The sequence below is a fragment of the Acartia tonsa genome, chromosome 5 (assembly GCF_053477335.1).
Source record: "Acartia tonsa isolate MP-2025a chromosome 5, ASM5347733v1, whole genome shotgun sequence".
In the NCBI taxonomy this organism is placed as follows: Eukaryota; Metazoa; Arthropoda; class Copepoda; order Calanoida; family Acartiidae; genus Acartia; species Acartia tonsa.
In genome coordinates this window covers 10,930,156-10,953,377 of record NC_137264.1, presented here as the reverse complement: position 1 = coordinate 10,953,377, position 23,222 = coordinate 10,930,156, and the positions used below count along the sequence as shown (strand labels likewise).

At 32.3% G+C, this 23,222-nt stretch overlaps 3 protein-coding genes across 10 annotated transcripts in view; 1 reads left to right on the top strand and 2 right to left on the bottom strand.

The window, feature by feature from the left end:
- Window positions 1-8,830, bottom strand: part of LOC145319932 (armadillo repeat-containing protein 8-like) — a 57,205-nt gene extending 48,375 nt beyond the window's left edge. Inside the window, exons 1-9 of the mRNA XM_080162334.1 lie at window positions 8,728-8,830; window positions 7,700-7,827; window positions 6,879-6,921; window positions 5,732-5,813; window positions 2,261-2,364; window positions 1,642-1,764; window positions 1,235-1,301; window positions 733-833; window positions 123-190 (exon numbers count right to left, since the gene is read on the bottom strand). Coding sequence (XP_080018460.1) covers window positions 123-190; window positions 733-833; window positions 1,235-1,301; window positions 1,642-1,764; window positions 2,261-2,364; window positions 5,732-5,813; window positions 6,879-6,921; window positions 7,700-7,827; window positions 8,728-8,802 — 791 coding nt within the window. The 5' untranslated portion in view covers window positions 8,803-8,830. The remainder of the gene's footprint in view (window positions 1-122; window positions 191-732; window positions 834-1,234; window positions 1,302-1,641; window positions 1,765-2,260; window positions 2,365-5,731; window positions 5,814-6,878; window positions 6,922-7,699; window positions 7,828-8,727) is intronic.
- Window positions 1-23,222, top strand: part of LOC145318738 (uncharacterized) — a 372,001-nt gene that overhangs the window by 262,656 nt on the left and 86,123 nt on the right. The gene's annotated exons all lie outside the window — the stretch shown is intronic.
- The window catches only part of LOC145318726 (puromycin-sensitive aminopeptidase-like), a 34,624-nt gene continuing 20,229 nt past the window's right edge, over window positions 8,828-23,222 (bottom strand). For 4 of the 5 annotated variants that reach the window (XM_080160209.1, XM_080160212.1, XM_080160213.1 and 1 more), the window contains 9 exons: window positions 23,013-23,125; window positions 22,295-22,363; window positions 15,710-15,788; window positions 15,109-15,272; window positions 14,236-14,311; window positions 10,694-10,800; window positions 10,088-10,210; window positions 9,593-9,679; window positions 8,828-9,085 (listed from right to left, as the gene is read on the bottom strand). In XM_080160209.1, coding sequence (XP_080016335.1) covers window positions 8,957-9,085; window positions 9,593-9,679; window positions 10,088-10,210; window positions 10,694-10,800; window positions 14,236-14,311; window positions 15,109-15,272; window positions 15,710-15,788; window positions 22,295-22,363; window positions 23,013-23,125 — 947 coding nt within the window. In that variant the 3' untranslated portion in view covers window positions 8,828-8,956. Of the gene's footprint in view, window positions 9,086-9,592; window positions 9,680-10,087; window positions 10,211-10,693; window positions 10,801-11,811; window positions 11,851-14,235; window positions 14,312-15,108; window positions 15,273-15,709; window positions 15,789-22,294; window positions 22,364-23,012; window positions 23,126-23,222 lie in introns of all 5 variants that reach the window. The other variant, XM_080160210.1, reaches the window with a different exon arrangement.

Below are 23,222 nucleotides of genomic sequence, written 5' to 3'. Positions count from 1 at the left end.
AAAGTGGCACATCCGCCTCCCCCCTTTATAAAGTATTAAGTTCTTAAGTTTGTCTTATCCCTTTAGATCCCTGATTAATCATGAAATTCACATAAAGTTGTAATGCAAAGGAAGATTAGTACCTGTACATATAGGTAAGAACCCTGCAGGCCTCCAGTTCTATTTTTTCTTCATAATCTCGGCAAGTGTACTGAATAAAGATACTTCAAAATATATTTAACCTATTATCTTATTAATAGTACTTTGTGGGTTATGAACTTATGATAGAACCCTTATCATTAGACAGTTTGCTAGATTAAGCTTGATTAGTTTCTTGAAAACTTATGCTTTTTTAAAATCATAAAGATTCTGTCTGGTTTTTCATGTACATGCATAAAAAGTAGATAAAACGACAGAATAGTTACTTATCGCATCGTATTATGGTCAGGTTTTAGCATATATCAGAAAGAAAAATTATAAGATTAAAACTAGTTTTAGTTTTACGATTTTTATTTTGATATTCGTGGAAAATTGTCTGTAATAAGATGCTATACACGATTTTCGGTATGGCTGAGAACCAGTTCTAATCCAGCGGATATTAATAGGTTTCGAAGCCATATTGGTGAACTATATTTTATTGCTTTAATAAACCCCTAGTTTTCTAAAAACAAATTCAAGACAAAAAACTTAGATTAAATCAATGAACGTAGCTTAACAAAATATGGATACATAAAAATAGAGTAGCTATGCTACAAAAACTAGTAATTTGAAGTATTCCTGTATTATAAGACTAGGTAAAGGCTTCCCTTCGTCACTGGTGGTTGTTAGACAACGTGCGCATCCAACATCGTTCTAATATTTATTACATTTATTTTCTATACCCACAGGTAACTATGAAGAAATTTCATGTTTTAATCCTTATTTAAGAATAATAGGATATGTCTTTCTGTGTGTCTGTATGTAGCTCAAGACAGCTGTACTGCTTTGGTTCTCCTATACAATGAATATTATTATGGGTCCAGGAAAGGTTTCTACCTATTTTGGTGGAGGTTAACTCCAACCTCCCGAGAGATTTCGCACTTGGAAAATTATAACCCACCCAAAAAAATCTTTCTATTTCCTTAAAAATTTTCATGAAAATAAGAGAGTGGATGGTCGACTTAACCCCTCTCCCATTCCGCCTTAAGTTTTTCTTGGCGCCTTCAGAGGTAAAGTTACTATTCATCAATATTATGATAAATGAATGTAATTTCCTTATAAAGTAGAAGAGCAAGACATTTGAGTGCTGCAAGCTGGGCCTCGTATACTGGCGAACTTAATGCCTGAAAATAAGATTCCATTATAAAAATTAAAAAGTATTTTTTAGCATAATATTTTAATAACTACTGAACTGATTCAGTTCTCCTTTGTCGAAAATCTTCACAGAGGTCCTTGGATAGTTTTATGCTAATTTTTAAATTAAGGCCTAAAGATGGTTTTGAACTATTTTTCTACCATATTCGTTTAATTAAAAAGAGTCACTAGATATTAGGGGAGCAGCGGCAAGTGTGAAATAATACAATAGCCTAAAATAAAAGGTTAGAGAGCTCGTAATACAAATCCTAAAGAAAAATGTACATTTATACAAATGTTTCAAACAAAAAGGACTACTCTCCAACTTACCTTAGCCAAAGCCTCGAGAGTGCCAGCGGCCACCAGGTTCGACTGCTGGATGGGGGAGCGACAACATTTGACCAAAAGATTGCACACAGCTATACAACACGTGGTTGAACAGCTTATTAAACTATAATTTATTCATGAAGTCCTTTCATTTAAACAGTAAAAATATTTTAGGAGCAAAGCAAATTATATTCCAAATGTCTTTTTGTTTGTCTGAAGGAAACAGAATTAGCAAAAAGAAAAATTCTGCTATAATCAAGATATAAAGCTAAACCTTTTTTTGATATTTCCTGTACCAATGAGCTTTCAGTATATAATTTCCTTTGTCTGTCGGTCTGTAAGTCATGCTACAAACATTTCAATATTAATCATAAATGAAAGATTTTGTGATTTTTTTATCTATAGCTTCTATGTAAACATTTCTTTTCAATCACATTATTCTCATGTTTATTCATTATTCGCTATTTATTGATGTTGTCAACCTTGTTCCAGTCACCATGATTATGTACAATGATCTTAATTTATCTATTAAATCTTAAGATAAATCCCCCTGATGAAGAAAGGGCTGTAGATTAATTTAACCATCACTGTTTCATAGACCAAATGTGAAAAAGACTTTCCTTAAAAGATGAGCTAGAATGAGATTATCCGAGTAAAGAATTTCAACTCCGCCCTCCAGGTTTTCAAAAATGGATGCCAAGGTCACCAGACACGCCTCTTTCATCTGGCTCAGATATTAACAATGTTATCTAATATATATCTATTTAATCTATTTCTTTTAAAATTTGTAATGATTTAGGTCTTATCAATATGAGTTATCTATCTGTCATGTTAATTTAAAGAGGGCAACGTCTTCAGACAGTAGACACGTCGCCTCTTTTATCTGGTTTAAGCTTTAACAATATTATTCCTATGCAAAATTAGTATCTAATATCTACTTTTTAAAATTAAATGTATCTAAATTTCATGGTTTTTTGTTTAGATTTAAAATGTTTATTTTTTGTAACATAATATCTTCCCTTGTATATCGACAATGTCTTTGAATATTTTGTCTTAAAACATTCTCACCTTTTATTGAATTACTATAGTACAAAGTAGAACGATGTTTGTCTGTCTGTCTGTTTGTAGCGAAGGATCTCGCTAACCGCTGAACCGATCGGGTTCTCCTTTACAGGGTAGCTTCTCGTAGGTCCCAGGAAGTTTTATAACTATTTTTTTGGGGGGTTGGACAGTACACCCCCAACCCCCCTAAAAAAGGAAAAATACCCTCCCCCCCCAAAACCCCCCCCCCCAAATTTTTTTTTAAATTTTTCTTTTAAATCTAAAATAAGAAAAATTGGTTTTATTAAACCTCTTGGGGCAAAGCCCCTAGAGGCTAGGGGCGAAGCCACTAGTATAAAAATAATGCACATTATTGTCCTGGTTTAAAATTATCTTCAAAAACCTGCTTCACTATTTACATTTATTAAATACCAGGGATCTAAAGGATAAGGTACATTGATATATATTACTTATGAAAAAAACACTCCTTATTGAATTGAAATGTAGACACTATTAGTTTGGAACCAACCAATAAAAATTCAATTAAAAGCTTTTTTGTCGGAGAATGAGATAATAGTTATTTCTCGCATCGTATTATAAATGGCTTTCCGCGGATATAGAATGTACAATTATGAGATTAAAACTAGTTTTAATCTTATGAATATGATTGTACATTTTTATATTCGTAGAAAGCTGGATAAAATACGATGCTAGACATAGTTTTTTCGTATGGATGAGAACCGGTTCCTAACCACCGGATTCGAATGAATACGAGAAAGAGGTTTTTAAACTTTAGGTATTAGTGCAATTTACAGCTTAATGTCCCCATCCTCTATGATAAATACGAATTGTAAAAAAGATTTACAAAATAAATATCTTTAGGAAATTAAATAAGGAAAGTTAGAAATGAGTTCATTTCTGTATTTTGTATTCTCTAGTTAACAATAACTTAAGAATTTATAATTTAAAACAAGGAAGATGATATTTATAACAACTAATTTTTCATTTAATATAATAATAATTTTTGTTTTAAAGTCAGGGTGGGCATACAAAAAACCCACACAAAAAAAACCACCCAGGTTTTTTTTTAAAAACCCAATAAAACCCCTTCAAAAAACCTTAAAAACCCAGGGTTTTTACGGGTTGGGTTGGGCTTGGCTTTTAAAAAAAACCTGGGTTTTTCCCCACCCTGGGTAAAGTTAATTTAGTCCGCAGCAAGTTTCACCATAGAACATGAAAATCTGTTGTAACATCCAAGTAATAATAAATCCATAAGTACCATTTCATTTCCTGAAACTTGGCTCAACATCGTCCTTGTGTGTTTGAGTGTATTAGAGACCCTAGGGAAACATTAACACTTCATTTGAATACAAATGATATCTTTACTTCACTAAAACACAGGGATTAAAGGTACACATAATCGCCATTAGAACACATAAACACCAAAAAGGAAACGAGAGGAAGAATAGTATTTCATTATAAACAGCTTTCCGCGGGTATAAAAATGTACAATTATAAGTTTAAAACAATTTTATAGCCCCGATATGCTGAAAACTGGTTTTAATAAGATGATTGTACATTTTTATATTCGTAGAAAACTGGATATAATAAGATACGATACATGATTTTTCAGTGTGGCCTAGAACTGCTTCTTATCCACCGGATATTAATCAGTTTCGACGCCAAACTGGAAAATATTTTCTATAAAATGGAAATCGGCAAAAACCTTAAGAAAAGGATAAATAAAATATTCAGAGCTTGATCTTTAAATCATTTTAGTGGTGATTTAAAGATCAAGCTCAGGATATGCCTGAAAATGGGGGGGGGGGGGAGGGGTTCTTTTCTCGACAATGCACTTTGAGGGAAACTTCCTAATTATTATTAAAACATACGAATTCAAAAGTACCATTCCGCATTTCCACGAGATGGTAATCACACAGGTAAAAGTATCAATTTAATAGATAAATTGTACAGTAATGGAGAGATTTTTTAATACAATTCTCAGAATCCCAAATTCCTGAGAAGAAACATAATACTGTGTACTCATTTCTCTTTTGTTATTCTGTAAACAAAGTTTGGAACGTAAATTTTTCTTACATTCATTTAAGTGAATAAAAACAAAGATAATGGGTTGGAAAAGAACATTGTATTACAAGAAAGTTTTTACCAAGAACGATTTTTTTTATAGTAGCAAAGATCTTTGATGTAATACAAATTTAAGAAATCTCTATATAAACAGAATGTCTGTAGCTTAATATCTCCACTGAACCGACATGATTCTCCTAGTTAAACACATGTTCAAATGTTTTTTTTTATAATCTTTGCTTTTCTTATCATGATAGTGCGGATTTTCTGGTAGCCAGAAATGAAAAATAAGCATCTTATTTAGCTCGATTGCATTGGTCTACAATTTAAATCTTTATAAGGAACTGTGTAATCTATAATACAAATTAGAATGATGTCTGTCCGTACGTCCCTTAAGATCTCGGTAACCACTGAACCAATCGAATTCTACTCTTCAGGGTATATACCTATTGGTCCTGTGATGGTTTTAAGCTATTTTCTTAAAAATGAAAATTTCCCCCCCCCCCCAAAAAAAAAAAAAATTTTCTGGGGAAACTACTTCACATAAAGTGGCAGCACCAGAAATACTTTTTTAAAATTACTTCTTGGGGCAAAAAGTATAAAAATGCAAAAACTTACTTCACCCCGCTTCAGAAAAGGTAAATTTCTGAAAAACTATACAAGCTTTTTTTAAGTTTTCAACGGAAATGGATAGCCCATTAGATGCTTATTAAGTCCCCTGAAGACGTCTAAGCTCTAGCTCTTACCAGTTTTTGTACAACCTAAATTTCTTCGACCTTCAATAAAAAACCAAAAAAAAATTTTTTCATCCGACTTTGAGACCCAATAAGTACCCTAAAAATTCACAAAAATTTCATTATTAATTAACGGCTTCGCCTCGCACCCGAGGTCGCCCCGCTTTACCCTATCAATTTATCGTATCATCTAATACCCTACAAATATAGTAATTAAAATTGTTAATATTCCTTAATGTCTTGACTAAGTATCCCATTCAGTAGAAGTTGGATTATGCTTTGATCAGATAAATAATTTACAGTCAGGTCTCGGCTCTACAAATAGAAAAATAATTGTGATTCTATCCATTAATATTAGTAGCAAAGCAGTTAGATTTACATTTTTCTACATAGCTCCTGAACTACAAATAGCACAAAAATGTTACTTATGTTTCCCAAAACTAGAGCTTTTGTCGATATGCATAGCCTTTATCTACTATTTACACAAGCTGCACAATTTTACAAGGTTACGCATTATTTTTTCACACCCTTAAGAACCAAGTAATTTTATGTAAGTGAATTATTTTATTGCTAAAAAATAATAAAATATAATTCAAAACATTTAAATGTGATACCTACTTACTAGAGCATTCTTTACTTTCTTAATAGGTAAATGATTCATGGTCTATATTCGTTAAAAAAAAAATGGTTATTTACATTAGTTTTCTGTGTTTGTTTGTTTTAAGTTTAACGTTTTCCTCCTGTTCTACTTTCCTGTTCTACTGTTCTACTCTAAAATTCCAAGTTTATAGTTTAATCCATGGGAAAGCCTTGTGAAAGTAAATTTAACAAGGATGTCAACATCCATAAAAGCGAAGCACTGAAGCGGTATGACAAACGGACATTAACACTTGTACAGTGTCAGAACTGAATAATCATAATATAAATGTATAAGAGTCAAAGCAAAATTGTAAGTAAATTTGTTGAGAAAATGCTTGTTTCAGGATAATGTTTATGGACATACTAACATTTTTAGGACTTGATTATAGAGTTGCTTCGCTGATTACATTATACTTTGTTGTCTCAGGAATCAATACACCAAAAATCAGACCAATCGGATGATTAGATCACATAAAAATTTGTTGTTAAAAAAGTAAAAAAAAATCTACATGTTTAAAATGGACGTACGAACATTTTGGTGGTGATTATAGAGTTGCTACGCTTTCTAAATCGTACCTAACTATTAAAGGAATCACCATGCAAAATTTGAAATCGATAGGACAATTCTCACTTGCCTAAATTAACGAAAAAAGCTATCCGTTACGGACGTACGGATGGACCGACCTTAATTATAGAAAAGCTTCGCTTTTAAAAATAGCAATGCTACTGACATTTACATACCTTTGACAATGAGTAGATAATATGAACAACATTGATCTTTACACTAAAATAATAATGTAGTTAAATATTAGAATATAAATGGCGGGATGACTTGATCATAATACAGCCCTCTGATTGAGCAACATTTGTCTGGGAGTGCTTTCTTTGCATGTTAACGAGTTGTGTTAATTTTTGGGTCAAAGAAAATTCCCTAACAATTTATATTACTTTTAAGTTTAAAAGGCGGTTTGTTTTAAAACACGTATCAAGAATAGTTTTCATGAAAGCCGATACCCTTTTAAAATGTAAAAAGTAAATACACAAGTAAAGACATAAAAATTCCATAGAACGTCTACTTAATATTTTCTAAAATTTAAAATCTAAATTGAGAATCCCAACCAAAATGTGGAGATCGTTACACAAGTTTATTTGGACAGACATATACATCCTACAACTTTCAATTGAAAAAGTCTAACACACACTTTTTAGAGACCACTGTTTTAGAGATTCAATTAACAAGACAGCAATTTAAAAAATGTTTAAATATTGGAAGAAGTAAAAACTTTATGTATATTAAACACAGGGATCTAAATGGATAAGACAATGGCCGATAAATTGATGTACAATGTACATCCCTAACGATGACACACAAAATTACCCCTTCTTAGATTATAATTAGTGGTTGAAATTTTTGAACACTTAACTTAATAAATCAATCAATAATATTCAGTAAAATTACCCAAAGTTGTTAAGCAAACAAATAAGAAAACGTTATTGTAAAACTTTGGGGACTAGTGTAATAAAGAGCCTATTGCCCCATCTATCTCTCTGGCAAAACCTACCTGGTAGAAACATCTGGATCCCCAAGAATATTAAGAAGCCTGCAATGCAGACGCTCCTCTATGATTCGCTCCTTCTGTTTTCTGCTTCCAATTATGCTGTTCTTCAACACTTTCACAGATTCCTCAACCTGATAAAACAAAAAGTTAGTAATAGTTATTTATTGAATCGTATTATAAACGGCTTTCCGCTTATGATTGTACATTTTTATATTCGTAGAAAGCTGGATTTAATACGATGCTAGACATAGTTAAGTTTTTTCGTATGGATGAGAACCGGTTTCTATCCACCGGGTTCGAATGAATACGAGAATAGTTATTTCTCGCATCGTATTATAAACGGCTTTAGGCGGATATAGAATTTTTGCCGAAAAAACTGGTTTTAATCTTATGATTGTACATTTTTATATTCGTAGAAAGCTAGATATAATACGATGCTAGACATAGTTTTTTCGTATGGATGAGAACTGGTTCCTATCCACCGGATTCAAATGAATACGAGAATAGTTATTTCTCGCATCGTATTATAAACGGCTTTCCGCGGATATAGAATGTACAATTATAAGATTAAAACTAGTTTTTATAGCTCCGAGGTGCCGATTGTACATTTTTATATTCGTAGAAAGCGGTTTATAATACGATGCTAGACATAGTTTTTTCGTATGGATAAGAACCGGTTCCTATCCACCGGATTCGAATGAATACGAGAAAGATTTTTAATAAGTCTTTAAAATACAAAGAGTTTGTAATGATCTTAAATAATACAAAGAGTTTGTAATAAATCTAAATAATACAAAGACATTATAATTATTCTAAATAGTACAAAGAGTTTGTAATGATTCTTAATAATAACTATTAATAAAAAAACGTGGATCATAGAAAGAAAAGAAAGTTGAAGGTTTCGTAGTATTTTTACAGCAGCTTTTATCCTATTTCTAGCCCCTGTGGGGCCTATTTCCTAACCCTACGGGGCAATCATTAACATTTATCAACCCAATGTCCCCTCCCTCCCTAGCAAAGAGTATATATACCTTTTCAGGTTGATACAATGAATCCCATGGAGATTTATGAGTTTCCACCTCTAGCTCCATATTCCCACAAACCATTTTAGGGAATGGAACCCTTTTTACATCTGAAAATACAAAATTAACAATTTTTCTTTCATTTGTACTGGGGATGTATATCAAGTTAAGATTTCTGGGTAAGTGGGCAATTCTCACAAAAAAATACTATAAATCCATTTATAAAAATGGAAACATTTTAAACTCTTTGAACAGCTTTATCAAAGCTCGTGTTAAGACTTCTTCTTTTAGCTCTTGTCAAGAAGCTGGCAGTCTTGTCTGAATCTTCGGCTGGGAACTTTTCTGTCAGATATCTCAATATTTCATCCTAAAATACAAATATGATAATAAATTTTAAAAAATTGCTTTTTGAATGTCCCAACTCTACAGACACTGCGCTGTCTGGACAATAAAGTATCTACGCAGTTTCTTTTTCTGCTGTCTATCAGGGATCTGAAGGGATAAGACAATGGCCGATAAATTGATGTACATCCCCAATGATGATACACAAAATTACCCATTCTGTAGATCAAAATTAATGGTTAAAACGTTTGAACATATAACCATTGAACCAACTCATCAAAATTTAAAAAGTCTAGTTGTTAAGCCAACTATTAAGAAAACGTTATTGTAAAACTTTGGGGACTAGTGCAACAAACAGCCCATTGTCCCCTTTTTCTCTGGCTGTCTACAGTTTCTTAACAATTTCTCTTACTCTATCGTAACATTTTACGTTTACTGTTCTTTTTATAATCTAACAGGTTGTTACAACATTTATCTTATAGTGTTCGATTGGACATTTTTTGGCCAGGCTATGTAGTGCAGAATAAGCTACCTGTGAACTTTCTCTGGCCTGGATAAGATTTCTGATATCCTCTGTACATTGTTCTATAGTTCGCTGGGCTCCTGCCACGTGGTTATTCTAAAATACAATGAGATTAATATGAAAGGCGGGCGCTATCGCATAAAAAGTGCTAAAGCAACAAAACCAAGGGGCCCATTGAGTTTCAATTGATAAGTAATCTTGGCTAAGGCAATGAGTAATGCCCTCTTACCCTTTTGGTAATTCCCCCAATAAATTGAAAATATAGAGGGGGTTCGTTTGTATGTTTATTACGTTAGGTTAGGTCAGGTTATGTTAGGGTAAATGAATAGCCCCGCATGTCGAAAAATGAGCCAATTTCCACTGATTCACAATAGGAATATTCCAGATTTTTGAACGATTGCATATCTATATCATTCTGAGCTTTTCAATGATTCATCATTCTATGGTCGGGTCGTATTTAATTCCTAAAATGTAGCAATTTATCTTTGAACAACAATACTTTACCTGGAAAAACTGTATGATATTGTCAAGATCTTGTGAGGTATTGAAATGTTTGATTACACCCATAATCAGTCTTTTCAACAGACTTCCGCTGGTGTACTGTTTGTTCAGCTCGGCGAAGTTATCCTACAAATGAATCAATATTAGTACCACAGCAACCTTAGTTACATCTCTTGCATAGAAGTATCATGATGTGTACCTGTGTGTCTGGCTAATAACCACTGCCTAAATATAGGTGCAGGGAAGGTTTACAATTATTTTAGGGGAAGGTACCACCACTCTTTCATGCAATATAACCCTTTGAAAAAAATACTTATCAAAAATATTTTATACTTTTCTTTTAAAAACTTAAATGGAAAGTGAAGGTTTGTTCCCCCCCTTCCCTTTTCCTCAAGTGCCCCTTGAGACGTCTAGAAGATTTTAGGAATGTTCAGAGAAGAGGGAGGAGAAAGGGGGAAGGAATTTAAAAATTTCGAAATCCAATAAAATATACATAGAAGTTGAGAATATTAAATTTTTTCTAACAGAAGTAAAATCTTCCTTGTAACAATACAGACATACATACCTACTGACTTTAGAACAACTACGCCATCAATATTTAAATTTCACCTGGAAAAATTTGAAAGCAGCACATCTGCCCTCCAACCCTGTTTCAGCGATACAACTTATCAGGAAGACACGATCTTGTTGCTTTACCTCGTCGCTCATACTCCATTCTAAATAATGGAATATGGATGTACAAACACATTTCAATAGAATATATACGAATATTGGTAAATAGTTAAATTGATGGAAAAAAAGAAAGATAGAAATACTGACCAAGCAAGGGTGCCAACACCCTCCCATAATTCACTACCAGAAAAAGCGTGCCCGCTAGCCAATAGAATAATAGCTACATGGTTGGATGATTAGGTTAAATGAATGGATAATAGTTATTTCTCGCATCGTATTATAAACAGCTTTCCGCGGATATAGAATGTACAATTATAAGATTAAAACCAGTTTTTTAGCCCCGAGGTGCCGAAGGCACGGGCTAAAAAAACTGGTTTTAATCTTATGATTGTACATTTTTATATTCGTAGAAAGCTGGATATATTACGATGCTAGATATAGTTTTTTCCTATCCTATACGAGAAATAAATATATATTTGAAGGGTTACTTTGTCTATTTTAATATTATCCAGTAAAAAAGTTGTATTAATAACCAAATTAAATGTTGATGAATTTTCAAGAAATCAAATTCTCGGTCTTAAAAAATTCTAGATAGATATATATATAATGATAGAAAAGACCAGAGTTGTGGATCCGGATCCGCAAGGATCCGCATATTTTTGAGTCCAAGGATCCGTATCCGCCGGATCCGCAAAAAAAATGCGGATCCGGATCCTGGGGTATAAACTTATGAAAAAATCTACCTAAATTTTTATAAAATAGTCACTTACCGGCTCAAGGAGGACATAATCTCATACATTCTCTTGATGAGAGCCAATCTTTAAGGTTTAGGTTCAGACTTGAAAATTAAAAGTATTTTTGACTTCGAGATTAAAGAATAAATATTTTTTTTTAAAATTTGGTGATTTTATTTTTATTGTCAAGGATCCGGATCTGGATCCGCAAGGATCCGGATCCGCACTGACCAAATTTGGAGGATCCGGATCCGCATACAATCAATGCGGATCCACAACACTGGAAAAGACATACAAAGATAGATATATATTTTAATTTACCTAACATTTGTTGCATAATGTTGATATTTGTGAAAGAACCTAGTAGTGTCAATATACTAGATAGATAGATAGATAAATATGATGATAGAAAGACAGATGGATAGATAGTGTCAATATAGTGTCAATATACTAGATAGATAGATAGAATAATAGACAGATATATATACAGGGTGCGCCACATAAATCCGGACTTTTTTAAAACGGTCATAGCGCCAAAACTACTTGACCAATCAGGACGTTTGACCCCACTATAAAAAGCTTAGGTAATGACCTTTTTGCCCATGAAAATCTTTGGGCGATAGAGGACGTGTACGCCGAGCTGGCCGCGCATATGTTCAACAAGGCAGATTCGAATTGCGCAGATAAATTACCGTGGATTTATGACTTGGGCCTACTTAATCTGACCTCAGCCCATCTGTAGGTGAGATGGACTAATGAAACTTGCTGGAGATACTATCAGATACCTAATGAAAACACTAGAAAAGACTAGAGCTCTCTATCCCAGCTGACTTGGCTGTAGTATTCCAACAAAGTGGATCGTGGTAGATTTTAAGATGTCAGAAACGTCAAAAATCTTGAAAATTTCTCGGTTCTTGACTTGTGCTGGCTAAGCCACAAACCTAAAAATTCAATGTTAAGGAAAGAAAACGAGTACCCCTCCTGGTCAACTATTCATCTGTACCTGTAATCCTGCCTGTACCATGAAGATGTTATAGTAAAATTATTTTATATATTTTCTTTCTTTCTGTTTAAATTACAAAAAATATTAAGCAAAATTTTAAAACTTATCAAACCATTTCAGAAAGATAATTCAATTTTTAACTCCGTGTAGCCACCTCATGTTCCATAGCTGGCTCAAGACCAAGGAGGAAAATGAAAAGTAAGCTTTCTTATAAAAAAATGTAATACAAAAATTCCTTAATTTTTAATTCAATTGATCAATTATCAAATTTTGTTATTAATTTAGAATGTGACTGCCATATGAAAGATTGTGTAGCTGCATTAAATTAATCTATCTTATTGCAAGAAGTGCTTGGTTGCATAAGAATCAAGGTAACTACCTATAGTACCTACCTAAAAGAACATTTATAAACTTTTTAATAATTTGTTACTGTGTCCTTAAAGAAATCAATATTTAGACTACAAGCTGTGTACCTGAAAAGCTGGTCAAATAATTGTTAACTGTGTACCTATTAGGTAATAATCAAACAAAAATGTATTTTTTTATCATTAATTTTATATCATTAAAATCTTAGCCTAAACATATTATTCAATTTAGATGTTTGTTGTGCTGTACCTGATGTTTTATGTTGGCATAGCAGCCTTCTTACCCTTCTCTGGTAAATATTTAATAAAGAAAAATTCAAATTCAAATACCCAGAGATAGTTAAATTTTAATAAAAAAGAAAAGAAAAAATATTTAATTTTAAAAAAAAAATTCTTTTTTTTTATAACTGCATGCTCTTTTCCTTTTTAGTCATTACGAGCGCAGTGTGTTTGAGTAAAATTACCAACCCAGGCAACTTAATATACCCCCAGAGGTAAATTTATTATTGTATATGTATTTTATGTTTTAAGCTCCAAGTTTATTCCATAGTGTAATACTTTACAAACTTATTTTATCATCTATTCTTTTAAAATTTTATATTTTAATTTTTATATTATCCTTTTACAAAACATAAATTCTTTTTTAGTTTTGTGAAAGCATAGCTGAGATGTTCTTCTTCTATTTCAAAGTTAAAATGCTGTCCACAGACTATGTTAACCATGCCTGTTCCTTGTCCATCGGAGCTGCCTGCTGAAGCAGGGCGGATGCAACCCTCCTACAAATTCCCAGGTTGCACATGACTTCAGGAGCCCATATGGAACCTTGAAACTCGTTTTAGACTATGTATTGCGCTGATAACCCTATCTTAATCTTCGTGCCATTCTTAAAAAGGTATTAAACGTTGTTCTAGCTTAACTGTGGCACAAATGAGAGCCAACGTGTCAAAGGGTAGCTTTAAAGATGGGTTAATTTGGATCCTGCTGTTACTCACTCCTTAAGGAGATATGGCCTCCCAGCAGCCCCGATCTTAATCCAATGGACTTTTGGGCCTAGAGCGCCATTAAAGCATGAACCAATAGACGCGCCCATACCAAAAAGACCTCTCTCATTGCTCCTATCATGGAGAACTTCGCCTGCTTGAACAGGGACATGGTGACCAGGGTCGGCGGGCGGTTCAAGGGGCGGGTAGAGGCGGTGATTGAGGCTGGCGGCGATTTTATTAAATAATCTAATAGTCATATACCTAGGTTGCTTCCCAGTTTTTAAAATTCAATAAAATCTTTAAAATTGACGATTTTATGTTTATTTGTTTAAAAATAAGAAAAAGTCCGGATTTATGTGGTGCACCCTGTATGTATAGATAGGTAGATATTTACCTAACATTTGTTGCATAATGTTTATATTTGTGAAAGAACCAAGTACTGTCAATAACATCCGTTTCTCCTCGTTTCTACCAACATAATATACATTAAATATTGTCAATATTTTATACATTTTTAGGTTTTTTTTTCAGGATCTTAAGGGATAAAACAATAGACGATAAATTGATATATATCCCCAATTATGATGAACAAAATTTCCCTTTTTGTATATAGTAATTATTGGTGGAAAAGTTTTGACATTTATAACTTGGAACCAACTTAAATATTTTGAGCAAACGAATAAGATAACGTGGAATTCCATTTACAGTCCAATGTCCACTCCTTCTCTGTATTTTGCAAGGGAAGCTTCTAAATATTTTACTTTCTATCATGTTTAGTCTTGTTTAAACCGTTAAAATTGAAAAGATTTGTTGGTTAAATTAATCTAAACATAACCAGCCCCTAGCTAAGAATGTACAAGGGAGAAGGGAGTTTAAAGGGGCCCCCCTTCAAAAAATCTTTTTGAAATATATATTTTTATCATTTAATCCCCCTCCCCCTAAAAATTTGGCCAGAGGGACTTCCTTTACAATTTACCTTTGCCCCCCCCCCCCCCACCCATAAAAAAATTAAAAGCTCGTCCTTGCCCCTCCCAATCAATATTTTCAAAAGCGTTTATAGTTCATTCATTTCCCCTGTTTTTTGTGTGTTATATCATGACATTATATTTTATGATATAAAGTAGTAAGCGTTTTATTGTCTCCAGCGAAGGTTAGCGCTAACCACTGAACCATAATGGTTCTTTTTTACGATGAAGCTTCTTATAGGTCAAGGGAAGGTTTATACCTATTTTTGGAAGGGTATAAAAATTATATTTAATATATTCCTTTGAACATTGCGGTACAGATTCAAGAAATAGTTCATCTCTCTCTGCCCTCCTTTGGCTGCGACCGTCCTGTAGACGGCTGGCCGGATACTCTTGCCCAGAGGTTGACCGCCGCGCTCTTCGCGCTGCCACAGCAAGGTTGCCTCCCCGCAGGTGTCAGAATGACCTATATAATGTATTTAATAGTAAAAAATAATAAAGTTTATCTATTTTATTTTGTTTGAAGCTCAAGATCTCGGAAAATGCTATACTTTTAATTGTACTTTTAAGGAAAGCTTTATAATGTCATGGGGGTGATTTTAAGGTATTTTACTAAACTCCCCCGCCATCCCCTACAGGTTGAGGGCGAATTAACTAGTGAACTAGCAATTATTAACTATTTTTTGTTTTACATTTCCGGCAAGGCAAATTTTAAAATACTGAAAAAGAGAAAAAAAAGGTACTAATAAGCTACTTTGGAAAACACAAGTTTGTAGACATATTTTGTTGAATACAATTAAATATTTTTGACTAATTTCTGTTAAAAGTTAAATTTTCAATAATTTTTTTCACGTAAAAAATTTTAATTCTATGGAAAGGTGCATAATTTAATAATCTACATACCTAACTTGCCAAGGCGTTGAATAACCGCCCCCTGGGTGAAGGTAATGTTTCCACTCAACTTCTCTTCATCCCAACCAACCTTAATAGTTATTCATTAATTTGTAGTATAGACATATTTAATATAATAAAATTTTAGAGATTAACCCAGTTTTCTTAGACCCAAGGGGCCGATGGCCCAGTTTCACAAAACTGGTATTAAGTTTTTTTCTTATTACTTGCGGAATAGTAATGTTTCTTCTTCTTATCCGAACTAACCTTTTCCACGGATATTAAAATAAAAATCATACTATTAATAAAATTTTTGTTAGCCCGCGCCTTTATCCTTTAAAGAATAATTTTTTTTTTGAAAAATTTGGTGATTTTATTTTTATTGTCAAGGATCTGGAACCGGATCCGGTAGGATCCGGATCCGGATCCGCACTGACCAAATTTTGAGGATCCGGATCCGCATACAATCAATGCGGATCCGAAACCCTGTTTGCTACTAAGAAATAAGAATAGTGGAAAGAGTTACAATGTTAGTCGCGGTTTCTTTGATACTACAATGCAATGGTATCACAGTATCTGAGTGGTATCTGAGTGCATAAACAGATCTTGAAAATTGATTTTATAAAAAAACCTAGTGATTTTTTTTTAAGTAGGGGGGGGGGTTGTCTTTTGGCGGGGAGGGGAGTGTTGTTTTTTGGCGGGGAGGGGAGGGTTGAATATAGGGCAAAGCTCAAAGTGGCATTCTATAAAAAAATATTATTTTGAATTGAGAAATTTCTGGGGTTTTTTTTGAAAAATAATACAATGACAAAGGCTTAAAGTATTACTTTTTTTTCCTTTTTATGTTTTTTTTCTTTCTCCTTTCTTTTTATAAAAATTTTACTTATTAATCTTCAATGATATTTTAAAACTTGAAATATGGTATTAAAATTATATACAACAATGATCTATCTTATTATTTTTCCTTTTTATTCTCTTTACTTTCATATTAATTTTGTTTTATTTTTCTCTAAATTCCTTCATATATTTCTTTTTCATTTTTCTTATTATTTAATTTACTGATTTCTCTAACATAATATAAATGTTTATTTGTGTTTTTTTTTTACTTTTGTTACCATCCTCACAACTCAATTTAACTAAATTAAAGTTTCAATTTTCCCTTTCACATTTAATTTGTTTTATATTCTTTTTTTTTCTTTTCGTCTTCTTTAAAAAGGGGCTTCAGGAATCAAATACACTATCCCCATTTTGGTCAAGATAGTACTCCTGTAGCTCCTGGTGCATATCCTAAAAATTTTACTTCTTTTCCACCAATTTATATTTAGTTAATAAGGGGGGGGGAAGTTTGTACACTTATAGGAAATGAAATTCAGTACCAAAGTTTGGGAGGGTCGTATGGGCTTGTTTTTAAAGTTATCAACCTAATTCTTTTTGTAGGCTCTCTTATATGACTTGATATACACGGAAAACTTTGAAAATTGAATTTCGGTACTTTCCTTCTAGGGGCTTGTGGAGCAAAAGACCCCCAAAACACTAAAAATATGAGTTCTGACCTTATTTTTAAAGATATCGACCTGATTTTTTCTTTATAATACTTTTTTAACATACCCGAATCAACGAACCATTACAGATTTCTCTTAGATTCGGTTATGTTTAAATATTATTTTTATATAAAAAAAAGCAGGTTGATATCTTCAAAATAAGCCCAGTACTCATATTTTTGTGTTTTGGGGGTCTCTTGCTCCAAAAGCCCCTAAGAGGAAAGTCCCAAAATGAAATCTGTAATGGTTCGTTAATTCGGTTAAATTAAAAAAGTATTATATAAAAAATCAGGTCGATATCTTCAAAAATAAGCCCAGTACTCATATTTTTGTGTTTGGGGGGTCTCTTGCTCCACAAGCCCCTAGAAGGAAAGTCCCAAAATGAAATCTGTAATGGTTCGTAGATTTGTTATGTTTAAATATTATTTTTATATAAAAAAAAGCAGGTTGATATCTTCAAAAATAAGCCCAGTACTCATATTTTTGTGTTTTGGGGGTCTCTTGCTCCAAAAGCCCCTAAGAGGAAAGTCCCAAAATGAAATCTGTAATGGTTCGTTAATTCGGTTAGGTTAAAAAAGTATTATAAAAAAAAATCAGGTCGATATCTTCAAAAATAAGCCCAGTACTCATATTTTTGTGTTTTGGGGGTCTTTTGCTCCACAAGCCCCTAGAAGGAAAGTCCCAAAATGAAATATGTAATGGTTCGTTGATTCGGGTATGTTAAAAAAGTATTATAAAGAAAAAATCAGGTCGATATCTTTAAAAATAAGGTCAGAACTCATATTTTTAGTGTTTTGGGGGGTCTTTTGCTCCACAAGCCCCTAGAAGGAAAGTACTGAAATTCAATTTTCAAAGTTTTCCGTGTATATCAAGTCATATAAGAGAGCCTACAAAAAGAATTAGGTTGATAACTTTAAAAACAAGCCCATACGACCCTCCCAAACTTTGGTACTGAATTTCATTTCCTATAAGTGTACAAACTTCCCCCCCCCCCCCTTAATCTCTTAGTATACCTATATTATTTTATTTTGTATGAGACTAAACATCATAATGTAAACTCTAAATTGTCGATAGATATCAGCAATTTAGAGTATTGTATGTGCTATCTCCTAAGCTAGGGGGTACCTGGCAGCACCAAATAAACATTATTATTATTATTATTATTATAAGTAAAACCCCGGCTTATATTTACAGAAATATACAAAGTTATTTTCTTGGAAACCGTCTTACGGTCAGTGAAGAGAAACTCGTTATTTTTTTTTTTATCTGCTTAACCATGAAAACTAAAAACATTTTTTAAATTAAAATATAATTATACAATAAAGACTAATTATGGAAAGTATTGTCAATAAATCACTAAATATGACATGTTTGTTATATCAAAAATATTAAAAAAGAGAAAAACGAAGAGTGTCCTTTAAAACAGGGCGCCTATCGTATCATGAAATCTTTTTATCTGATTAAGGGGGATATTTAACTTCTTTTCCCCCGTCCCTTTAATTGTTCATTAGTCCATCAGACTCTCAGTTGTAACTAAACCACTATTCTATATGTATGTATATACACAAGAAACTAGATTTTTTCATTAAAAGGTAATTTTACTTATTATTTAAACAAAAATAACGATTACTATAAAACTGTTCTGTTTATCTCAACGTATATCTTGAATTCACAGGTTTTTAGGTTTGTCCGTTAAAATATCGATAACCGCTGTATTATTGAATTTTTAATTTTAGGGAAGCTTCTGGGTAGGGTTGAGCTATTTAATTTTTAAATCAAAGTACGGTTTTAGCCTATTTATTTTCCCATTTCTACCCCTAGATGCTGGGTGCGAAACCACTAGTGGTAATTTAAGGAATTGTGTGTTTTTTTTCAAATACGATAATTGACAATTTTTATTCAAATATAAGTTACAGATATCTTTTATAATTGAACTTAGAAAAACCTGTTTCTAGATAGTAAGATGTATATAATTAAAAGCGAAGCTTTTCTATAATTAGGGTCGGTCCGTCCGTACGTTCGTAACAGATAGCTTTTTTCGTTATTTTAGGCATGTTAGAATTGTCCTATCGATTTCAAATTTTGCATGGTGATTCCTTTAATAGTTAGGTACGATTTAGAAAGCGTAGCAACTCTATAATCATCACCAAAATGTCTGTACGTCCATTTTAAACTATTTTTTATGTGATCTGATCATCCGATTGATCTAATTTTTGGTGTATTGATTCCTGGGACAACAAAGTATAATGTAATAAGCGAAGCAACTCTATAATCAAGTCCTAAAAATGTAAGTATGTCCATAAACATTATCCTGAATCAAGCTGTTTTTCAACAAATTTACTTACAATTTTGCGTTGACTCTTATACATTTATATTCTGATTATTCAGTTCTGACACTATACAAGTATTAATGTCCGTTTGTCTTACCGTTTCTGTGCTTCGCTTTTATGGATGTTGTCATCCTTGTTTTTTTTTCATTTTATAATGTCTTTTAAGTGTTTTAGATGTTTATAATCCTAAAATCATCTCACTCTTTGCTTAATATAAAGTAAATTAGAAACTTAAATTAATAATTGTCTATTTTCAGTAACGTGTAAAAGAACTAAGAAGATAAAACAACCCTAACCCAACAACAAAGCACAAAAAAATGGCAAATACTGTTAGTAATTATGTTGCCAAATGTAATTCAATCTTGAAGAGCCACAGAATGATACATACTGGAGAGCTGCCTTTCTCATGCAAAGATTGTCATAAAAAATTCAGGATCAAAGAAAACTTAACAAGACACGAAAAAGTTCATTCCAGCGAAAAACAATTTTCTTGTGATATCTGTGAAAAGAGTTTTTCAACCACTGATGATTTAAGAAGACATAAAATTATTCACAGTGACAAAAGACCTTATTCATGTAATCTATGCAATAAAGCATTTTCATTGAGCTCAAAATTAAAAGATCACATTAGGATACACACAGGCGAAAAACCGTTTTCATGTGAAACGTGCGATAAAAGATTTGCAACAATCTCAAACTTGTATGATCACAAACAAACGCATACTAACAAGTCTTTCTCCTGCGAATTATGCGGTAAAAAATTTAGAAGAAAAAATCTAAAGATACATAAATTGACTCACCGTGATGATGTTCAAGGAACATTTACATGTGATATTTGTAAAAAATCATTCAATAAATTAAATTATTTAAATAGCCACAAAATAATCCATACTGGACAATTTTCATGTGATATTTGTAAAAAATCGTTCACAAGTAAATCAAACCTACAGCAACACATACAAAACGTTCATGGTGAAGTGAAATTTTCTTGCAATATATGTGACAAGTTATTTTCAACAAAACAAAACCTGAAACGACATGACAAACTTCATTCAGATTTAAAACTGACATCACACAAGAAAATTATCAATTACAAAATGAAACCATGTCAAATTCGTTTGAAAAATTGTATTACAACAACAGTAAATTATGAAGAAAAATCCGCAAGTGATAAAAATCAGTTAAATAATGAAAGTTTTATATTAACAAACGCTTCGGTGGACCAAGTTTTAGATTTCTTTTCCTCATCAGAATATAATAAAAATCCATTAAATAATGAAAGTTTAATTTTAACAAACGCTTCTATTGAACAAGTTATAGATTTCTTTTCTTCATAAGTTTTATAAATACTCTTAATGGATATATTAAAAATATGTTGACTTTACATAATAATTAATTTTTAAATACTTTAAATGTCAAATAAAATAAATATGTGAATAAATAGTTTTTTTTTTATTTCAATATACAGTACCTAGACGTTTAATTAGCTTGGTAAATTTGGATCATGAAAGAAAACAAAGTAGCGGGTTTGGTTGTATTTTAATAGTAGCTTTTGATAGCTTATTTTAGGTTAGGTTAGGTAAATGTTAATGATTGCCCCACAGGGTTAGAAAATTGGCCCCGCAAGGGCTAGAAATAGGAGAAAAGCTAATGTAAAAATTCGACGAGACCCACAACTACGTTTTCTTTCCATCATTTGTTAAGATAGTTTAATACTAAAGTTAACTTAAACACATCTCATGAATAATATTATTGTTATCAATCTATTATATATCATTACTCAAGAATCTAAAGGGATAAGACAATTACCGATAAATTGATGTACATCATCAATAATAATACACAAAGTTACTCCTTCTCTAGATTACAATTAGTTGTTGAAACGTATGGGCAATCAGCTTAATAATCAAACCAATCAAATCAATAAAAGTCCCCAAAGTTGGTAAATAAATAAGAAAACATTATTGTAAAACTTTTGGAACTAGTGTAATAAACAGACTAATATCCCCCCCCCCCCACCCCCCTCCCCCATTATTACACGATCCCGTGCTTACCTTATCAAGAATAGGAAGTAGTATAGAGTAGGCCAACTATAAATATCCGTACTTACCTTATCAAGAATAGGAAGAAGTATAGAGTAGGCCCACTATAAATATCCGTACTTACCTTATCAAGAATAGGAAGAAGTATAGAGTAGGCCAACTATAAATATCCGTACTTACCTTATCAAGAATAGGAAGAAGTATAGAGTAGGCCAACTATAAATATCCGTACTTACCTTATCAAGAATAGGAAGAAGTATAGAGTAGGCCAACTATAAATATCCGTACTTACCTTATCAAGAATAGGAAGAAGTATAGAGTAGGCCAACTATAAATATCCGTACTTACCTTATCAAGAATAGGAAGAAGTATAGAGTAGGCCAACTATAAATATCTGTACCTACCCTATCAAGAATAGGAAGAAGTATAGAGTAGGCCAACTATAAATATCCGTACTTACCTTATCAAGAATAGGGAGAAGTATAGAGTAGGCCAACTATAAATATCCGCACTTACCTTATCAAGAATAGGGAGAAGTATAGAGTAGGCCAACTATAAATATCCGTACTTACCTTATCAAGAATAGGAAGAAGTATAGAGTAGGCCAACTATAAATATCCGTACTTACCTTATCAAGAATAGGAAGAAGTATAGAGTAGGCCAACTATAAATATCCGTACTTACCATATAAAGAATAGGGAGAAGTATAGAGTAGGCCAACTGCAAATATCCAGCCCAAGCCTTGGTATCCTGTTTACCAGTAAAAATATACATTTATTATTAACACTTATTATCTTATAATTACTTAACTATGGACATACTTATAAATTAAGTTTTTTTAATGGAGATGCTTTACTGTTGTTTTAACATATAAAAAAGCTAAAAAATTGTATTAAAGTGGACAGACTTATAGACTGCTTAAATACTAAACATATTTGTCTATTGAAGTATCTCTTAGGTATAACGTAGCAGACAAACAACCCTCGAACTCCACAAACCTTGAGTGCAAGTACTAAATCTTCTATGTAGCACCTGTCTCTAAAGCAAGGCATGTCCCTTGCCTACCTATTTTAGCATACTCCTGCATGCCCCTTTTAAGTTTCAAGTCCATTTTTATCAAAAATTGAACTTTTAAATTCTTCAAAAGTCAAAAATAGACTCGGCCAAAAAAAATATGCTGTGCTTTTCTTGATTTTAGGTCGGAGACAGATTTATTTTATTATTTTCACAGGCGGCTCCGTATTGCTGTTAAAATCGATTTTCAATTCTTAAATTTATTATTTACATAAAAATCTTCTAAAATATTTGTAAAAATCTTCTAAAATATTTGTAAAAATCCTTTAAATTTATTTTTAATTTTAAAATTAAGTTCTATAAAAACAATTGTATATATATTTTCCTGAACTAAACTCTCAATATCATCTAGAACACTGAGCAAGGCATCAACCACAACCCATTCTGTTTCTCCAGAATAATGGCCAACTAATTCTAGCAGGTGCAGTTTTGTATCAACACCTTGAAAAAAAATTTGTTTAACAATGAATACGTTTACCAAAGAGCGAGGGGAAATTACACTGGTCCCTAAAGATTTATATTCCCGTTATATCCGTTG